The following is a 20185-nucleotide window of genomic DNA, read 5'->3' as shown; positions in this document are numbered from 1 at the left end:
AAAAAAAATCTTAGCAGCCTTTTTTCTGTGTAGAAATGGACAAGCTAATTTTACACTTCGTATAGAAATGCAAAAGACCTCAAATATTCAAAACAACTTTTAAAAAGAGCAAAATCAGAGGACTTATATTACCTGATTTCAAGATTTACTACAGACCTATAATAAGACAGTGTAGGGCATAAATTTAGACATATATTAGACCAATGGAACCGAACTAATACTTCAGAAATAGACCCACATATGTATGGTGAATTGATTTTTTACAAATGTGCCAAGGTATTTCAATAGGGGAAGGAATAGTCTTTTCAACAAATGACAATGGAACAACAGGATACTGCAGGGGGTGGGGGGGTGGGCAGGAAATGGATGAACATTTACCATTACCAAACATTTTACAAAAAATTAACTTGACATGGAGCATAGAACTAAATGTAAAAGACAGAACTATAAAACTTACGGAAGAAAATACAGGTGAAAAATTTCACAACTAGGAGTAAGCAAAGATTTACTAAATAAAACACAATAGCAAAAAGTGTTAAAAAATTAATAAATTCATCTTTATGGTATTAAAGTTGGTCTTCATTAAAATGTCTGGACTTTGAAAACACCATTAATAACTTGCAAATACAAGCAACTGACTAGGAGAAAATATTTGCAATACATATATATGACAAATGACTTGCATCCAGAATATATCAATACAAAAACTCATAAGTATTATAATAATCAAATTTTAAAAACAGGCAAATGATCAGCTGCTCAACATCATGCAAAATAAATTAACAGTAATTTTAAAAACTATGCATGCAGTATTACTAGAGCACTGCCTACCCACTAGAATGGCTAAAATTAAAAACACTCACAATTCCAAGTGTGACAAAGATATGGAGTAGCTAGAACTCTTAGTCATTGTTGGTGGGAATTAAAAATGGTACAACCACTTTTGAAAACAGTTTAGCAGTTTCTTTTTTCTTCCTTTTTAAAAACATCTTTATTGAGAGATAATTTACATACCATAAAATTCAATCATTTTAAGTGTACAATTCAATGGTTTTAGTATATTCACATAGCGGGGGCAATGATCACCATGATCTAAGTTTAGAACATTTTCATCAACTTCATAACCATTAGCAGTCATTTCCCAGCTTACTCCCCAACCCCAGCTTTAGGTAACCACCAATCTATTTTCTGTCTCTATAGATTTGCTTATTCTGGACATTTTAAATAAATGGAATCACACAACACGTGGTCTTTTGTGACTGGCTTCCTTCATTTTGCATATGTTTTCAAGAATCATCCATGTTGTAGCAGGTATCAGTACTTCATTCCTTTTTATGGCTGAATAATATTCCATTGTATGGATGTATCACATTTTGTTTACCCATTCAGTTGCTGGTTGCTTTAGTTGTTTCTAGTTTTCGGTTATCATGAATAATGCTATTATGAATATTATTTGTATACAAGTCTTTGGGTGGACATATATTTTCATTTCTCTTCGGTAAACAGCTAGAAGTGTCACAATATGGATGAATCTCAGACACAACAGAGTTTACGTGAAATTCTATAAAAGACAAATCTAGGGACTTCCCTGGTGGTCCACTGGGTAGGACTCCGCGCTCCCAGTGCAAGGCACCCGGGTTCGATCCCTGGTCGAGGAACTAGATCCTGCATGCATGCCACAACTAAGAAGCCCCCATGCTGCAACTAAGAAGTCTGCATGTTGCAATGAAGATCCCACGTGCTGCAACTAAGACCCAGTGCAGCCAAAATAAATAATAAATAAATTTTAAAAAGAAAATACAAATCTATAGTGATAGAAATTACATCAGTGGTTGCCTAGGGCTCAGATCTGCAGATAAGACTAACTGTAAAGGAGAACTTTTATGAGTGATGGAAGTAAAATGTCCTATATCTTGTGATGCTGATGATTACACAAATATGTTTTATTATATGTTAATTACATCTCAATAAAGTTAAGTAAAAAGTTAAGTCCAGTAAATCATGACTAGGCCAAAAAAAAAAAAGTAGGGCCATGGCAGTAAACTTATGTCTTTTTTGGTCTTACCATGCCATTTTTGGTTGGGGCAAGAATGATTCAGACTGAAATATCAGTATCTATAAGCCAGGAGTTCCTAGTATTTCCACAAGGCCAAAGATTCCCCTCATTGTGCTACTCCTCCCTACCTCTCCATCCCTGGCAATCCTCCCTGACAAATTAAAGGGACTCCAGGTAGCAATCAACAGTGTTTGAAATCATTTTCAGCTGGGCAGTAGCCACATGAGGTTTTTTTAAGTGGGTGTACTGTAGCTGGATCTTTTGACAAACTCAATCATTTGCCAAGCTCAGGAACTTACAGAGTCCTACCTTTACCGAGGACATCTAATGAAAGTTCCACTTTTGCCTTTTTTATGAAACTGAGGCAAGGGTGAAAGATATGAGACGATCATGGCTCTCCTTGTGGAAACTCACTCCAAATTAGGGTTATCAGCCAACCATTTACAGATTTATAATGAGGCATTTTTTCACTAGGGTACCTACAAACCTAAACCTTCTTAGGTTTATAAAAGGCTGGGGGATGCTGCTACAAGCAGGCCAAATACACCAGCTAAGTGAGGTCTACAGGAGGGCACAGAAGCAAAGGTCTAAGCAAGAAATTAGTGATCCTGATTCTTATACTGTGAAGTCCTCAAGGGCATGTATGATTTTTGCATTTTTATATCCCCTGGCTTGGCACAGAGCAGAAACCTCTGTCCTTCTGCACAGAAAAGAAATAATCTGGGGGATGTGAAGCTGGGGCACCTATTCCTTGTCTTGCTGAACGAACCAAGGACACCCAGAAGCAGAGAATTCTTAGACAAAAGCAGGTTCTGAGAACTTCCTTGGGAGGCAAGAATTGATTCTTTTTCAGAACACTTTAGCTCAAAGTGGCTGGAAAAAAGAAAACAAGCCAACAGTACAGGAGCTAGAACAAATAGTAACCTGATTAACAAACTCACAGGCCTCATTTGAGTGAGCATCCTTCCCCTCCACTAGGGGCTTACAGTGACTTTCTATCCAAGATAACGTGAATATCTCTCCAGGGCACAATCATCCAATATAATTGTTTGGAAACAAGGATCCAAAAGGTGGACACAAATCTCTTATGCTAAAAAAGATGATGCCTTTTAAAAGATAACTGTTTCCTCTATACAGCCAACTTGTATATAATATGCAGAAGATTTTTTTCCCCTTTCTATTTTCGTCTCATATACTTCAGGACCAAACTCAATTTCAGAACCAATTTTTAAAATTAATTAATTAATTAATTAGGCTGCGTTGGGTCTTCATTGCTGCGTGCAGGCTTTCTCTAGTTGCGGCGAGCAGGGGCTACTCTTTGTTGCAGTGCACGGGCTTCTAATTGCAGTGGCTTCTCTTGTTGTGGAGCACGGGCTCTAGGCATGCGGGCTTCAGTAGTTGTGGCACATGGGCTCAGGAGTCGTGGTTCGTGGGCTCTAGAGCGCAGGCTCAGTAGTTGTAGCGCACAGGCTTAGTTGCTCCACAGCATGTGGGATCTTCCTGGACCGACACTCGAACCCGTGTCTCCTGCATTGGCAGGCGGATTCTTAATGACTGCGCCACCAGGGAAGTCCCTTCAGAACCAATTTAAGTTGGCCAGTTCTCCAGTCCATCCATGTCTTTCAAGCCTGCTACCAAAGGGCTCTTGATTGCCCTGAAATTTATTGATCTGACAGGCTGGCTCTGCCTTTCAGAAAGGTGGACCAGATAATGAACCTCACAGTGGGTGATTCGTGAAAGGCCATCAGTTGGTTAAAGGAGTGGCGACAATGACTTTCTTTAATTTCCCTGGGTAGTTGCCCCACCTCCCCGACTTGATTTGGTTGAAGTCCTAGAAACCCCTTGTTTCCAGGGGTGAAGCTTGTGGAGCTTTTCTTTGCACTAATTACAGATCCAACAAGCCCAGGTCCTTACCCTGCACAAGCAAGGCATGCAATCACACCAAGAGGCAGCCAAGATAATAGCGGTGGGGGAACATGATACACATGTTTACCAAATATCGCATCAGGCCTTCTCCCTCTCTACGGCTTATTGCAGGCTGGACACTCCACCCAGCTGAAACCAAGAGGCAGATCTCTGTCCTCCCTACTTGAGCTTTCTTTTCTTGGAAATATATCACATCTCAGGGAGGGAAACAGAAAACACCGTCTCTCCGACAAACTGATATGGGGTCTCTGCCTCCCTGCCAGGCCTCACTTATCTATCCCTCCTTAACAGACAAAATTCTTTAACAGAAATCCCATTTGTGGGCTATCCACAGTTTCCCTTCTAGCTGGCTGGGTCATTTCTAAGACTGTAACTTCTTTTTGAGCAGGGTCACTGTGAAAGGTCAAAGTGCTGTTATGGTACTTAGCAAAAACATTTCCAATTAACACAGCTTATAACAGAGATAACAGTTTGCATAGTGACACTTCTGGCTTCCAATGTTACTATCACAGTGGCAAACCATACTCTTCCAAGCACACCTTATAGAGTTTTGAGCTACCTCCTCGGAAAGAGGTTGCAATGGAAATAAAACAGAAGTACATGAAGATCTATTTGGAAGGAAGGAGGTGGCTAAAAAACAAACTGAAGGGACTTCCCTGGTGGTTCAGTGGTAAAGAATCCACCTTCCAATGCAGGGGGCGTGGGTTCAATCCCTAGTCAGGGAACTAAGATCGCATATGCCACAGGGCAACTAAGCCTGCGTGCCACAACTACTGAGCCCATGTGCCTCAACTTGAGAGAGAAAACCCGCACGCCACAACTAGAGAGAAGCCCACGCACTGCAAGGAAAGATCCCGCATGCCGCAACTAGGATCCAACACAGCCAAATAAATAAATAAACAAACTGAAGAGTGAAGTCCTACCTGTACATCTAGTAACTGGGAAAAAGGGTCCTTCTTAGCTTAAACCAAGAAAGCAAGGGCTGCTGTCCCCTGTAACCTCTTGAAAAGCTGACAACTACTGGAGTTCCTACGAGCTCCAAAGCTACTCCTCCCATGCACTGCCAATGAAGCTTCACCGACAATGAAGCCTGACTGAGGAAGACCAGAAAGTTTATGTGATGGGCATTTCAAAATTCATAGTTAATTGAAGAAAATGCTGACAGTGGCAGACATGAATAATAAGCTGAGCTCTTCACCAGTGACCTCTGCATTCATCTAGCTTGGCTGTGGGACATTAATTTTGAATCTTCATTTTCCCTTTATTTTTTTAAACAAAATGGAACTACCACTTTTGAAGATAATTAAAATTCAGTGTGCTACTTTTTTGGTTTTGACCCACATAAATATATTATCTTTAAAAGAAATAAGTACATAAGAACTTTTTAAAAATTTGTCATCTTCCTTTGGTGTGTGGAAAAGCTTTATTTCTCATAGTGACTTTTCTGACATGCTTGTATGGAATAAAGAGACTTTTCCCTCATTTATAAAGTTATCATACTGTGCCAGGAGCCTCTACTTAGGCATTTCTGCCTAACTGGCAGGCAAACTCTCCAGGTACCTGTTCAGGACTTTCTTTCCTTAACTGAATGGGCCATTCCCAAACCAGAACCTTTCCCCACCCCTTAGGAATGAGCCCTGTTATCCCCATTCTCTCTGCTTCTCCCTGCACCTTCCTATCCTGACTTGCCTCTTCCCTCAGGATACTTGACAAACTCCAGTTGTCTCAAGTGCTTCGGCCAATGAAAAGCTCAGACTTTGGTGTCAGACTGACCTACGTTCACACTATGGCTTTACCACTAACAGCTGTGTGATCTGGAACAAATTAGTCTCTTTAGCATCGTCATCTATAAAATGAGGATAACTGTACCTACCTCAAACAACTGATTAAAGAATTAATTACATAACCTAAGTAAAAGTGCCTAGCTCAAAAACTCCTAGTTGTTCCTTTCCTTTTATCTATTTGTGTCCTTTTTTAAATCCAAGATACTTTCTTCCCTATTCAGAGGAGCTAAAATCCAGCTTGCTCCCCTGTCTCTGGTAGTGCAGCTTACCTCTTGGTCCAAGTAAGAGAGTGGACATCCTAGCAGCACATAATCAGCTGACCTTCTTAAGTGGACCTTCTCAAGATGCCCTATGTAAACATAAAGTTGATTTCCAAGGTTTAGCAGCTTGTAGGAAAATCCCTCTGCCTCTGACTTTGTGTCTTTCGGCTTTGGTGAATCCAATGAACAAATTAACTCATATCAAACTTTTTCCTGCCAAACAGGTCAATTGAAATGTCAGAATCTAAACAAAGACACCAAGAGAGGAAGGGTCAGACCGCCAATGCTTGTGTCACATGCTCGTACTAAGAGTTCCCACAGCAACCATCACTCACGGTTATAGAGAGGCAGTGCAAAACTACAGGCTGTTGTACAAAAACACAATGCCAAGTACGGGAAACTGAGTTATGGTTATCGTGAGAGTCTTAAATCTCAGCTCACCAGCATATGTCTCTGCCAAGGCCCTGTTTTAAGATGAGAAAACATCACAGGGGCTCTCAGAATGGGCTGCTCAGAGGACTCGATTGTCCTGTGAGGCAATATAGGTGGCTCCATGGGGAAAGTGACCCACACTCACCTCCTGCTCAGAAAGCCCCGCCTCACAGCTTTACAGCCCCCTTCTCCCAGTCTTCCTCAACAACCAGTGGTATGCTGGAGCTGACTTCCTCAACAACCAGTGGTATGCTGGAGCTGACTTACACATGCTTGGCCTGTGAGAGATGATTGTTAAATTTTCAAGCACTGTGAGAGCCACTTGGCTTCACATTGGTAGCCATGGTGGGAGCATTCACCCTCAGCACTACAAATCAGCCCCCTCCAACCACTCACCCCTCTACCAGTTGTTAAACATTTACTAGTACCCCAAGGGCCAAGAACTCTAAAGTTGAAGTACCAGGCTCCATTTTCCTCATAAGCCTTGAAGCTTTTAGGATATCTCCCCAAGATCTTTCTGTGCTTCCTCCTAGATGTTCACAAGTAACGGGTGCCACCCAGACACCCTAACAGTGTTTGCCCCACAAACTAGGGCTCTCCTCTTATTAGCAGTATCTCACTGTTCTCTGGGAAAATAAAGTTAGGTTTCGTTAGGATCTTTAAACACCCAGCAGTTATTTATAGTGGCTATTATCTTAGGATCAGGAGAAAAGCAAAAAGGGTTAGAAAGATGACTAATAGATGAAAATAAATACTCAGCTTCCAATGCAACTTTCACTCAATCAGATGTGAAGCATTTTTTGTTCCCCTAATTGACTTTAACCTATTCCTACAAATGAATGATTCTCTGCTTCACCATAATACTTTCGAAGATACCTCTTATAACATACGACATTATACAGGGCCTCCTCTGAATCCAAAATCCAAAGCCTTAGTGAGAGTGGAGACTTGAAGAAATAATGGGAGGCATCTGGTGACATTGTCCTACAGTCCTGTGACACATGGGGGTGCCAGCAGACCACCTTTGTGATCTTCCCGGAAAATTCCTAAATTTGTATGAAAAATTTTTAGCAAGCCCCTGGGCCACTTGGTTTAAAGGAATACCAGCTTCAAGATAGGTTTGCTCACGCTTAGAAACAGAAAGTAGAATGGTAGTTGCCAGGGACAAGGTGGAGGGCAGGGAAAGAGGAGTTGTTCAATACACAGAGTTTCAGTCTTTGTTTTTTTTTTTTTAATTTCTTTATTTATTTATTTATTTTTGGCTGCGTTGGGTCTTCGTTGCTGCACACAGGCTTTCTCTAGTTGCAGTGAGTGGGGGCTACTCTTTGTTGCGGTGCGTGGGCTTCTCATTGCGGTGGCTTCTCTTGTTGAGTAGCACAGGCTCTAGGCGTGCAGGCTTCAGTAGTTGTGGCACGTGGGCTCAGTAGCTGTGGCTCACGAACTCTAGAACATAGGCTCAGTAGTTCTGGTGCATGGGCTTACTTGCTCCGTGGCATGTGGGATCTTCCCAGTCCAGGGCTCGAACCCATGATAAATTGCACAACAATGTATATATTAACACTACTGTAGTGTACACTTAAGAATGGTTAAGATGACAAATTTTGTTATGTGTTTTTTACCAGGAAGAAAAAAAGAGAGAGATAGGTTTGCTCAGTAGGTCTAATCATATGCCTAGTAGCACTGAGGCTGGTTCATACTAGGCCTTTGAGATGAATGCTTGTGAACTGAATCAAAGGCAGTACAATTAAGACAGGGATGAGAGTCAGTGCACTAGGGTTTATGGAAAATGTGCTAACAATTTAAATCATATTTCTAAGGCATCCAGCCCCTGGGTGCCCTGGGACCCAAGGACAAGGCATAGAAACTCTGGGACTTTTCTCCACTCTTTCTGTCCTTTTCAGGTCCTGGCTTTGAGTACATTTTACAATCTGTGCCTCTCCATTTATCCAGTTCCTATCCTTCCTCTTTCAAGGCCCAACTCACTTCTTCTCTCTTCCACATGGCCTTTCCTGACCACCACAACCTGCAGAGATCTTTCTCCAACAGAAACCCACAGATCCTATTGCTAGTACTGGCCGGCTATCGATAATAAATTGCCTTAAGCCATCTTCTGCACTTACTCCATCCTTTGAGAACAAAGGCCCTTTATCATACCTCTCTATCCCTCAAATGCCTGGCTCAATCTAAAGCACAAAGCACTAAATGCTAAAATACTGATAGCTGAATGAAGGCTGAAGAAAGTAAAAGTGGGCCATTTACTTGTTTTCCAATGGGATATTTCAAAGGCACAAAATTGGTCATGAGTGTGACTGAAAGCTTAAGGAATCAGGTGCTCAGGGAAGGTTTCGACTTGAATCCTAAATGGTCACTATGTACTCTAGATATTCAGGGCTCTAGAGAATCTTCTGTAAAGTTCTGCTATGAATCCCTCTTTTGCCTATAAGGAAGTTAGAGCTGATATAAATCAATGTCATAGCATTTGCAAACCAAAACAAATAGTGAATAGTCTAAAAGGTGCTTAAGATCTTCAATGGGCATTTTCAAAGGTCTGATGGCTTTGGGGGCAAGGAAGTATGAGGTACTATTCAAGGCACCTAAGCCAGTGATTCTTTAAAAAAAAATTGTGTGTTGAAGGGGTCAAAGGCTGACTGAGACTTTCAAGAAAGACGGACCCTCTTCAAGAAAAAAAAAAAGGACATATACATAATTTTACACAATTTCAGAGTGTGCAGTAATTTTCTAAAGCCTATTCTTGGACTTTGGGTTAAAAACCTGTGAGCTAGTATTCCAAAAAATTTCATGACAGATCTCTTGAGTGTAGACCCAATTCTAGTAGGATGTAGCCAGTAATAAAAAAGTCTTTTTCCTAATTTGAAAAGCAGGAATAAAGGACAGGGAGTATATAAGAGTTTAGGGTAGGACAGGATAGGGAGGAGAACCCCCTGAAGAGCTCTTCTATTTTAACATACTTATTTGCAGGGAGCATTGCATCATCAAGACAGTATATCCTCAAAGCATCCAAACCCAAGATTTAGTCTCAGGTCTAGAGTTTCTCTTAAATACCTTCCTTCCACATTTATTTAGTAGAAACAAAAGGTCGCTGGGATTTATCTATGAAAAAGCCACAGGTTGTGTGACTCAGCTATCCTCGTGAGATAATAAAAATCAGGGTGCATGTCACTGGTAGGGATAGGGGCATAACAAATGATTCTACCAGCTAGGGACAGACGCTTATCAACAAGCTGTACTGAGAAGAGAAAGGAGCTAAATCTCAGCTGAGGGTGGGCAAGGGGCCTGAAGGACAATTTTTATAAGATGTACTAAAGACAAGCAAACCCAGTAGGGAATAAACTGGGAGTAGCTTCACAGTTCTTGGAAAAGCAAGTTGTACCTTCTCCATAAACTTTTTTCTAAAGATATGTGAAATACAAAAAGCGGTCAAAGCGCCCTTACCAAACACCATATACAAAAATTAATTCAAAATAGGTCAAAGACCTTAATGTAAGAGCTAAAACTATACAACTCTTAGAAGAAAACATAGGGGAAAAGTTTCATGACATTGGATTTAGCAATGATGACACCAGAAGTACAGGCAACCAAAGAACAGACAAACAGGACTTCATCAAAATTGAAAACTTGTGCATCAAGGGACGCTGTCAACATAGTAAAAAGGCAACCCACAGAATGGGAGAAAATATTTGCAAATCACATGTCTGATGAAGGATAAATATCTAGAATATATAAAGAATTCCTAAAACTCAACAACAAAAATCCAAACAACCCAATTAAAAAATGGGCAAGGGGCTTGAAGAGACATTTCTCCAAAGAAGATAAATGAATGGCCAATAAACACATAAAAAGATGCTCAACATTAATAATGATTAGGGAAATAAAAGTCAGAACTATAATGAGATACTACTTCACCTCCATTAGGATAGCTATTATAAAAAAAATCAACCAGTGTTGACAAGGATGTGGAAAAATTGGAATGTAAAATGGTGCAGCCACTGTGGGAAACACTATGATGGCTTCTCAAAAAAATTAAACATAGAATTAACTACCATTTGATCCAGCAGTCCCACCTCTGGGTATATACACAAAAGAACTGAAAGCAGGGACTCAAAACACCAACATTCACAGCAGCATTCTTCACAATAGCCAAAAGGTGGAAACAACCCAAATGTCCATCGATGGTTAGAAGGATAAACAAAATGTGCTATACACATACAATGGAATATTATTCACCTTTGAAAGGAATGAAATTCTGATACATGCTACAACATGGACAAACCTTGAAGACATTTTGCTAAGAGAAATAAACCATATACAAAAGGACAAATATTGTATGATTCCACTTTCTGTGAGACCCCTAGAATAGTCAGATACATAGAGACAAATAGAATAGTGGTTACCAGGGGCTGGGGGTACAGGAAATGAGGAGTCATTGTTTAGTGGGTTTAGGGTTTCAGCATGGAATGATGAAAAAGTTCTGGAGATGGATAGTAGTGATGGTTGCACAACAATGTGAATGCACTTAATGCCGTTGAACTGTACACTTAAAAATTATTCAAATGGTAAATTTTATGCAGATTTTACCACAAACACACAAAAGGAGTCAAAATGAGCAAGCTTCACAATCAACTCCAGACAAATATGACACCTGTGTATACAATATAAAAATGCACGCAGTTTATTACACTAGAAAATGAATGACCATTCAGTCACACTGAGGGTATTAACTGATTAAAAAGCTTTGCCCTCCATGAAGCCAATGAGAAGTAATAAAAAAATGTCATCTATCTTCTGGAGATCTGAAAAGAAACTCCCGTGTGCGAGATTGGGCTTTGTTTATTAAGCAATAATGAATTTACAAACATCATCTTGAAATGCCTCAAACACACACTAGAATGTGTCTGGGGGTTGCCAGAACTAAACCTCTTGCCAGAAGAAAATGGCAGCCTAGGCAGGCAGATCTAGCAAAGAGCCCTCTCTTGTCTGCTATCTTACTAAGTGCTATAAATCCCAGTTAACGCCTATCCATGGTCTTTAGATTTACTTTAGGAGTACTTTAGAATCTACTTGGGGATTAAGTTCCTGATTTTTTCTTTCTACTTAGTTTTGCTGCTAACAACTGCAGGCCCTATTTTTCTTTTTCTTTCTTTCTTTTTTTTTTTTTTCTGGCCAAGTGGCATGTGGGATCTTAGTTCTCCCACCAGGGATTGAACCCAAGCCCCCTGAATTGGAAGCGCGGAGTCTTAACCACTGGACCACCAGGCTCTACTGCATCCCAAAGCCAGTTCTTTGAGAAGCTGTGAATACACTTAACATTAGTGACATTAGCATTAATGTTCATAACTGAGGGGAGAGAAGTGCTCCAACACATGTTGGAGATTAACAAGGAGTCAAAATACTTTTAATCTGATATGCTGAGAATAAAACCAAGTGCACCCTCATGCTGTCATTTATTGCCCTTCAGAGTCATTTAGGGAAGAGAAGCAACAACTATTTTGCGGGCAGTTTTGAAAAGGGTCCCAGAATAGTTATCACCCTTCCCCCGCTACCCAAGTGAAAAGAGTTGTTAAGAGAGGTAATGAATATACAAAAACTCCATGAGAGCAAGGACTACACTTAGATTATTCACCACTGATCCCTACTACCCAGGACCACACTTTGTATACAGCAGGCATGCAACTACTTACTGACTAAGAAAATAAATCTTTGAGAGCGCTATCCCTTCCTCATTCTCAAATAGGGCTGTGTACTCTCCCACTCTATAAAAGTCGCCTCATCTCTGGCTTGTGGACTCTTACTGAGAGTCACTTTCATCACTTCATTTAACTTTGAAAGAAGCTGGAGAAGGGTGAGGACACGTGCTTGCTAATCATCCTTTTCCAGATTGCCTCATGCGCCAGAATGGATTTTTATTATTGGTCTGTGGCTGCTACTGCTGTAGGAAGATTTCTGCCTGACCTTCCCAAGCTGCTGGGGGATGAATACTGCACGTGGCTGACTGGGGAAATGTGTCTTCCTTTTTTTTTTTTTTTAAAGCTTTTAGACTAACCAGAACTCACTGTGGTAAGAAAGTCACCCTTTCTTTCACTATACAAAATTCAAGATGTTGAATTCTTTTGCATAAAAATGATATAATAAAACTGATCTGAACTGGTCCAACAAGAAAAAGGTAGGATCTTGAAGCACCTCACAGAGAGCAGTGGCATCAGAGTCCTATACAGGACTTAGGACTGCTCCATAGGCAGAAGAGGAAAAAAGAAAATGAAAGCCATTTATCAAAGCGGTTTAAATAAGAGGATGGATTCTCACAGCTGGCCTCACAAAAGAGAACAAATATGTCAAGGGGAATAACTGATAGACTAATTGAGTCCTATCCATCTGGCTGAGGAAAGAGCCACTGGTGGGAATACTGAGAAGCTGTCTGTTAGGCAAAAGGCTTGCTTGGTGCCTCATTTGGCGAGCGGAACAGCTTTTAGGAACACTAAACACACGATCACACAACAGCTGGCTGGCTGGCCCTGCCAGCAAGAGGCTCAGTGGCAAAAAAAGGGAGCGCAGAGCATAGGTGTTTTTTTTTTTTTAATTGGCTTGGAGCCTATATCTGGACTCTCACCTCATGAATACCCAGGCCCTCCAACTTGGGAGTAGGGTGGGAAGGAAGGAAGATTGTGTGAATACATGTCTCATTTTGTGCTTTTAAAAACAGGACTCAAGAGTCTCATTCTGAAACATCAAGTTCAATACCATGCCATGCTAAAGCCCCATCTGTAATTTTACATAATGCAGGGCCGAGTACAGGCATTTTGGGAGAAGAGGAAATCAGGCCAGACTCAAGGAAAACAAACACACAACACTATCTGCATCTCCAACTTGGTCCATACCACAGAAAAACCTGCCCCGAAATAACTGCTCAAGGCAAATTAGAACTCAATTACTAAGGAAAATCTGCCCCAAGGAGGGCTCATGTTTTAAGGAGCCAAACAGCATCAAATTAAGCTGAACTCAGGGTTTTTCTAATTGCCAGTTTCAACCACCGCTAAGTTTTCATTTCTTATTTTCAAAAGTCAAAATGACTCTGCCTAAAATTAAAAGAAGAAATGCTATATCACCCACTCTAAAATAACAATTCACCAAAATTTCACCTACATATCTTCTACATAATTAAGCAAACCCTTCATATGGCACAAAAACAGAAGCCATCATTCTATTTAAAGTACTATCAACAAATCCCTTACTAATTCCTCTTAGCAGCCTAGCTCTTGCCACTCCCATTAGAAGCTCAGTCACAGAATCCCTCTGCCATCAGAGAGGGCTTGATGCTAGCCACGAACTAGGGCCACAATGAGGAAAGTAGTGGCTTACCTGCTCCTCCGACAGTTGGGATATGTGATTCACAGCAGCGTAGGATTCAATTTTGGGGTTAAAGTGGTTGATGATGGCTCTGAAACAAAGAATTAACATTAATATAGCACCAGATGGAATAAGAGGATAAATGAGTTAAAAACAAGTATCAACTATCTTCTGGTTCAGAGTATGAGAGCATGGGAGTAACTGTCAGAGAGTAACTGTCCTCTTAGGAACATGAGGTCACACGGGGTGAACTGATTACTTTAAAATGGGAAGGGTTTAATAATTTATTAGACAGAGAACAGAATGAAGCATCTCTGCTCTGCAAATGAACTAGGGAAAAACCTCACAACCAAACAAAAAACAAAACCAAGCATCCTTTCAACAAGAAACAGGACCCGGGGGGCTGTCCACTAGGGGGCCCTAGTGTTTCAGTCAGAAAGAAAAGTAGTTGTTTGCTCTGCTCTTACTTGGGAGAACAGGGCATTCAGTAACACATAGGCTAAATACAGTCTCTGAAGAAGCTAAGCTTTATCAAAGCCTACAACCAATCATCATATTTGTTAGTTAATATTTCAAACCAAAATTTTATTTCCAGCCATTCAAACCAAAATCTGAGCGTTGTTTTCAAACACTCCCTTCTCCACCACTCTGTCACATTCAAGGTCACCAAGTCTTATCAAATCTACCTTTTAAAAACCTCTGAAATCTGAAATAAATTTCCCTGAAACAAATGTCTTAGTATAGGTCTTTGTCATTTCTTGTCTGGTACAGCAGAAAAAGCACAGGTTTTAGACCAGAGGTTAGCATGGGTCCATAGTGATATAAAAGTGATTAAAGAAATGTGGAGAACAGACAAATCTTTCTAACAGAACAATTTCAAATAACATGTGTAGATACTCTCCTCCTTAGGAGGTGGAGTTTAATTCCCATTCCCACTGAGAGTAGGCTAGACTTATTTCCAAAGAATAGAGTAGCGAAAGGGAAAAATAGTATCTTGACAGTAAAGAATCCTGGCGAATACTACCTTAACCAAGCGATGAAGGTGAATATCACCAGTGATGTCATGTGGCTGTCATGTAACGCCTGGTATGATCTGATGAGAAGGGCACTTCGCCTCTGTTGTATACTTTCAAAAATCCATAATCTCAGAATCTAATCATGAGAAAAACATCAGACAAACCCACACTGGAGTACATTCTACAGAATACCTAGCCAGTACTCCTCGAGACTGTTAAGGTCATGAAAAACAAAACTTGAGAAACTGTCACAGACCAGAGACCATTGGGGAGACATGACAACTAAATGCAATGTGATAACTCTGAATTGGATCCTGGAACAGAAAGAGGACATTAATGGATAAACTGGTGAAACCCACATAAAATATGAAGTTTAGTTAATAGCAATGTATCAATGCCCATTTCTTAGTGTTGATAAATGTTACATGGTAAGGTAAGATGGGGGAAACTAGGTTGAGGGGCATACAGAAACTCTGTGCGTTATCTCTGCACTTTTTCTGTAATTCTAAAATTATTCCAAAATAAACAGTTTATTAAAATGTGTATGTCTGGATAGCATAATAGAAATCAATATGTTCTTTTAATATAACTTACTGATAGTAAAGGATTATAAAACCATTTAATCTAAGCATAAGCCAGAAACTTCAAAAGAAACCCCACTATGGTCTGGAATCTAGTTTGACCACTTGTTTTCCTGAACGATTTTGGGAAGCTATATGTCTCACCAGAGGAAAAACACGGGAATAATAATATCTACTTTAGCAGTTAGCACAGTATCTAGGAAGCGTACATTGTAGGCATACAATAAATGTTTGTTGAAAGAGTGAACTAAACCTTAAGAGGATTCTTGCAATATTTATATAACAAAGCAATGTCAAATATCTAGCACAATGCCTGGCACAAGCTGGTGCTCGATAAATATTTAATGGATGAACAAATCAAATAGGACAGAAATGGGTCAGGAGCAAGAGGCAAGTTTTGCTAACTTATTTTTCTAGAGGCTAGGACGAAGGGTAGAGATGTTATCTGCAAGTTAAGGTTGTGGGGCTTGGTCTAAATCCCAAATATCCATTGTGACCAAGTGGGGTGTCAAATATTTTTCTCATTCAGAAGGCAACATTTGGGGGTATTGGCAAGGATGACAACAGTCCAGGAGCAGAAAAGAAAACCAGGAGGCTAAACCCAATGAGAAGATGGGAGGGCAGGTTTAGGGAACTGAGAATCCCACCAAACCTAGCAGCAGTACTAACTTAGTTAACCCAGTGTAGAGTCTGAGTCATAGGGTCCAGCATGCAAAAGTGATGGGATTGAGGAAAGGAAATACAATAGACAAATCAATCTACAATTAGATCTCAGTTATTTTGGAAAACAGAATCTGCATTCTGTAAATACATCTATTTCATGCTTTTGTAGGTTTTTTTTTTTTTTAAGGTTTCCTTTAAATTTCTTAGTAAAAAAATTTTTTTGAAGTGTTTGAAAAAAATCCTGACTCGGACTTCCCTGGTGGTGCAGTGGTTAATAATCTGCCTGCCAATGAAGGGGACACAGCTTCGATCCCTGGTCTGGGAAGATCCCACATGCTGTGGAGCAACTAATAAGCCCATACGCCACAACTACTGAGCTGTGTGCCAAAACTACTAAAGCCCGCGTGCCTAGAGCCCGTGCTGTGCAACAAGAGAAGCCATTGCAATGAGAAGCCCGCGCACCGCAGCAAAGAGTAGCCCCCGCTCACCACAACTAGAGAAAGCCCGCGCCCAGCAACGAAGACCCAATGCAGCCAAATACATAAATAAATAAATTAAATTAAATTACATAAAAAAAAAAATCCTGACTTGACTGAACTAGGATATTTTTGTTTTGTTTTGGTTTGCCTAGGTTTGGAAAACAGAGAACTCCAAAAAAACCCTAATGTCTGTCTGGGTGGGATGGTAGCAGCCACTGGGGCCCCGCTGGCAATCCAGAGAAGCTGGTGAAATTTGGACAATTAAATAATCCCTGGGAATGGAACAGATGGGGATGCTGTAATTCTATTCCCTTTCTATCTGAGAAATTTTCTCGCCAAGAAATAAAGCAAGGAAGCAAGAAAAGAGAGAGAAAGGAAAAAGAAAAAGAGGGAAGAAAGAAAGAGGGGGGCAGGCGCTCAGAGCAAGAAAGGGAGGAGAGAGGGAATGGGGGAGAGAAAGAAAAAAATTGGAAGGCACTATCTTCAAAAAGTACACTTATTGGGACTCCCCTGGTGGTGCAGTGGTTAAGAATCCGCCTGCCAATGCAGGGGACACGGGTTCGAGCCCTGGTCCGGGAAGATCCCACCTGCCGCAGAGCAACTAAGCCCGTGCACCACAACTACTGAGCCTGTGCTCTAGAGCCTGCAAGCCACAACTACTGAGCCTGCGTGCCACAACTACTGAAGCACACGCGTCCTAGAGCCCGTGCTCCGCAACAAGAGAAGCCACCGCAGTGAGAAGCCCATGCACCGCAGTGAAGAGCCACCGCTCACCGCAACTAGAGAACGCCCGTGTACAGCAACAAAGACCCAACGCAGCCAAAAATAAATAAATAAAAGTTAAAAAAAGACTCTATTTTTAAAAAAAAAGTGCACTTATTTCCTTCCCTTCTCACCATTACAGCTGCCAAGTGTCAGTTGGGTCTGTGGATGCCCTGTGCTTGATATTGCAGGGCATATATGCTAATATTGTTTGGGCAAACTTATCCTGAGGGTATGACAGATTTGCCAGTCTGAGAATTTATATTTGGAATGAAGATAAAATCATCTTCCAACCTGCCCTGTGACATTCTCGTTCCAGAGCCTCAGATATCAGCAAGTGATGGAAGGTCTCCCACCAGGCAAGTTAAGGGACTGTTTAGAAACCTGAGAGAGGTGGAACACTGTACATCCAGTTAATAATTTCTAATTCAGTACCCACAAAGGACACAGAGTATATGTCCCTGCTTTACTTTTCTTGCTGTTTATTTGGGATTGTTATCTGTAAAATCTGAGTACTAATCTGATCTTCTGAAGATAGCAGGTGCAGGGCACTAGGCCTAAGAGGTAAGAAAAATAGACTGACACTGGCTGTTCTCCCTCCACGCTCTTTAGCAGGGTATTTCAGAGAGGGTTTGGAAGCTTCCTATTAAAGTTCTCAGGACTTCATAGTGTTGAAATGGAAATATGTTCTGAGACAGCAAAGAGATGACAAAACACCAAAACCAGGCTAAGTCAGCCCACACTGAGTGACACATACCTTTGCAGTGACTGAAATACTTAGTTTCTCCTTCACCAGGAAGTTTGGAGGCTACCAGGGTTCACCTGGGTTGTGATTTCACATTTCCCCACCTGGCCATGGTCCCAGAATTAAACTTATGCCTGACCAGCTCTCAGTAGGAGAAAGATGAAATACCAGATTTATGGATGAAGGAGGAATCTCTTTTCATTAGGCTTTCCTTCCCACTGATATCACCTTAAAAAAGATTTACTATCATCTCTTCTGAACATCTGGGAAAAGGGGGAGGGGTCTACTAAGAGATTCTAAAGTAGCTCTCCCATTTTCACTGATCAGCACCTGACAGGTAGCAACTGTCCAGTGCTAAAGTCTAAAATTTGAGGTTCCAGAGAAGAAATAGCAATTTTTTTCTATCAGAAGATGAATGAAGAGGGGTGGGATAGGGAGGGTGGAAGGGAGATGCAAGAGGGAAGGGATATGGGGATATATGTATACCTATAGCTGATTCACTTTGTTATACAGCAGAAACTAACACACCATTGTAAAGCAATTATACTCCAATAAAGATGTTAAAAACAAAAAAATAAATAAATAAAAAGAAGATGAGTGATCAAAGTATGAGTTCAAGTCCCTCCCTACCCATTCCATCCAAAAAGGGCAGGTTCAGAGAAGGTGAATACTGCACGAAGGACACAAGTTCCTTGCCCCTGACTAGCCTGGTAGAAAACAAAGGTCAGTAAGGAAAGAAGGTAACTGAAGAGACGAGGGAGAAGAGTCTTGCAGGAGCAGGAAGCTAGGACAGGCTTAATCAGGGCATCCCCACTAGGTTTGTACTGAATTGTTATGGACAATATCTGCCCCCACCCCACCAATTCATATATTGAAGCACTAACCTCTGACATAATTATATTTGGAGAGAGAGTCTTTATGGAAGTAACTAAGGTTAAATGAGGTCATAAGGGTGGGGCACTGAACCAACAGAATTAGTGTCCTTAAAAGAAGGGATAACAGAGAGCTTGCTTGATCTCTCTCTCTCTCTCCACCATGTGAGGACACAGCCAGAAGGCAGCTGTCTGCAAGCCAGGAAGAGAGTCCTCACCAGAAACTGACCCTGCTGGATCTTGATCTGGGACTTCTTGCCTCCAGAACTGTGAGAAAATAAATTTCTATTTTTTAAGCTGCCTAGTCTGTGGTATTTTGTTATGGCAGCTGAGAAGACAAATATGTGGATATTCTACTCTCCACAGAGACCCTGGCATTTGGGCAAAGCAGACCCCAAGCCAGAGTCAGTCTTAGAAAAGTAGTAGAGTGGATAAAGTCAGCTTCTCATGCTGCTGGTGACTTCCTCTCTTTATATCCTTTACATTTCAGGTTATTGTATCCTTCTCTTCTAGAAGAGGATCATTTTGAGGGTCCTATGCCACAAAGTTCCAATCACATATGCCACAAATGTAGCCACATGGGTTATCAGCTTCTCAGGCAGAGTGGACCTGGACCTTTAGCCTTTACTAGGTGACAAACACAGACTTTAGTAAAGAAAGATCTTGCAGGGGTTTCTAAGTGGCCTGTGCCCCAGAGAACACACACACACACACACACACACACACACACACACACACACACAACATACACTGAACAGAGACAATGTCTGAAAGGATAGCAGGGTTCGTAGCATCATACATGGCAAAGAAAGAGATGTGCATTTTCCCTTTTATTTTCTTCTTTTTTTTTTTTTTTTGGCCACACTGCACAACTTGTGGGATCTTAGTTCCCCGACCAGGGATCAAACCTGGGCCCTCGGCAGTGAAAGCAGAGTCCTAACCTGGACCACCAGAGAATTCCCTGTTTGCATTTTGAGATTGGTTTTTATCTAACATCAGCCCTTCAGGTATTTAAACAAAACCTAGCTTTGCCAAAGGAAAGCTTTCATGCTAAGAAGTATTTTGGAAAAGGGGACTTGAAAGGAGAGGAGGAGTAGGGAAGAAGAGGAAGGTGTGAGTGGGCAACGAATGAGAAAACAGCCACTATGAATAGATTAAGGCTTCTCTTTGACAAAGGTGGCAAAACAATTAAGTGGGAAGAGTCTTTTCAAGAAATGATGCTGGGACAACTGAAAATCTATATGCAA

At 41.0% G+C, this 20185-nt stretch overlaps 1 protein-coding gene across 9 annotated transcripts in view; it reads right to left on the bottom strand.

Annotated features, from left to right (window-relative positions):
- The window catches only part of ARMH3 (armadillo like helical domain containing 3), a 190703-nt gene that overhangs the window by 28425 nt on the left and 142093 nt on the right, over window positions 1-20185 (bottom strand). For all 9 annotated transcript variants that reach the window (XM_082425169.1, XM_082425161.1, XM_082425165.1 and 6 more), the window contains one exon: window positions 13833-13911. In XM_082425169.1, the coding sequence (XP_082281295.1) occupies window positions 13833-13911 (79 nt within the window). The remainder of the gene's footprint in view (window positions 1-13832; window positions 13912-20185) is intronic.

Source organism: Balaenoptera physalus (assembly GCF_965194825.1).
Source record: "Balaenoptera physalus genome assembly, chromosome: 14".
Lineage (NCBI taxonomy): Eukaryota > Metazoa > Chordata > Mammalia > Artiodactyla > Balaenopteridae > Balaenoptera > Balaenoptera physalus.
Note: the sequence above shows the minus strand (reverse complement) of the source record. Positions and strands in the feature narration are given on the sequence as shown.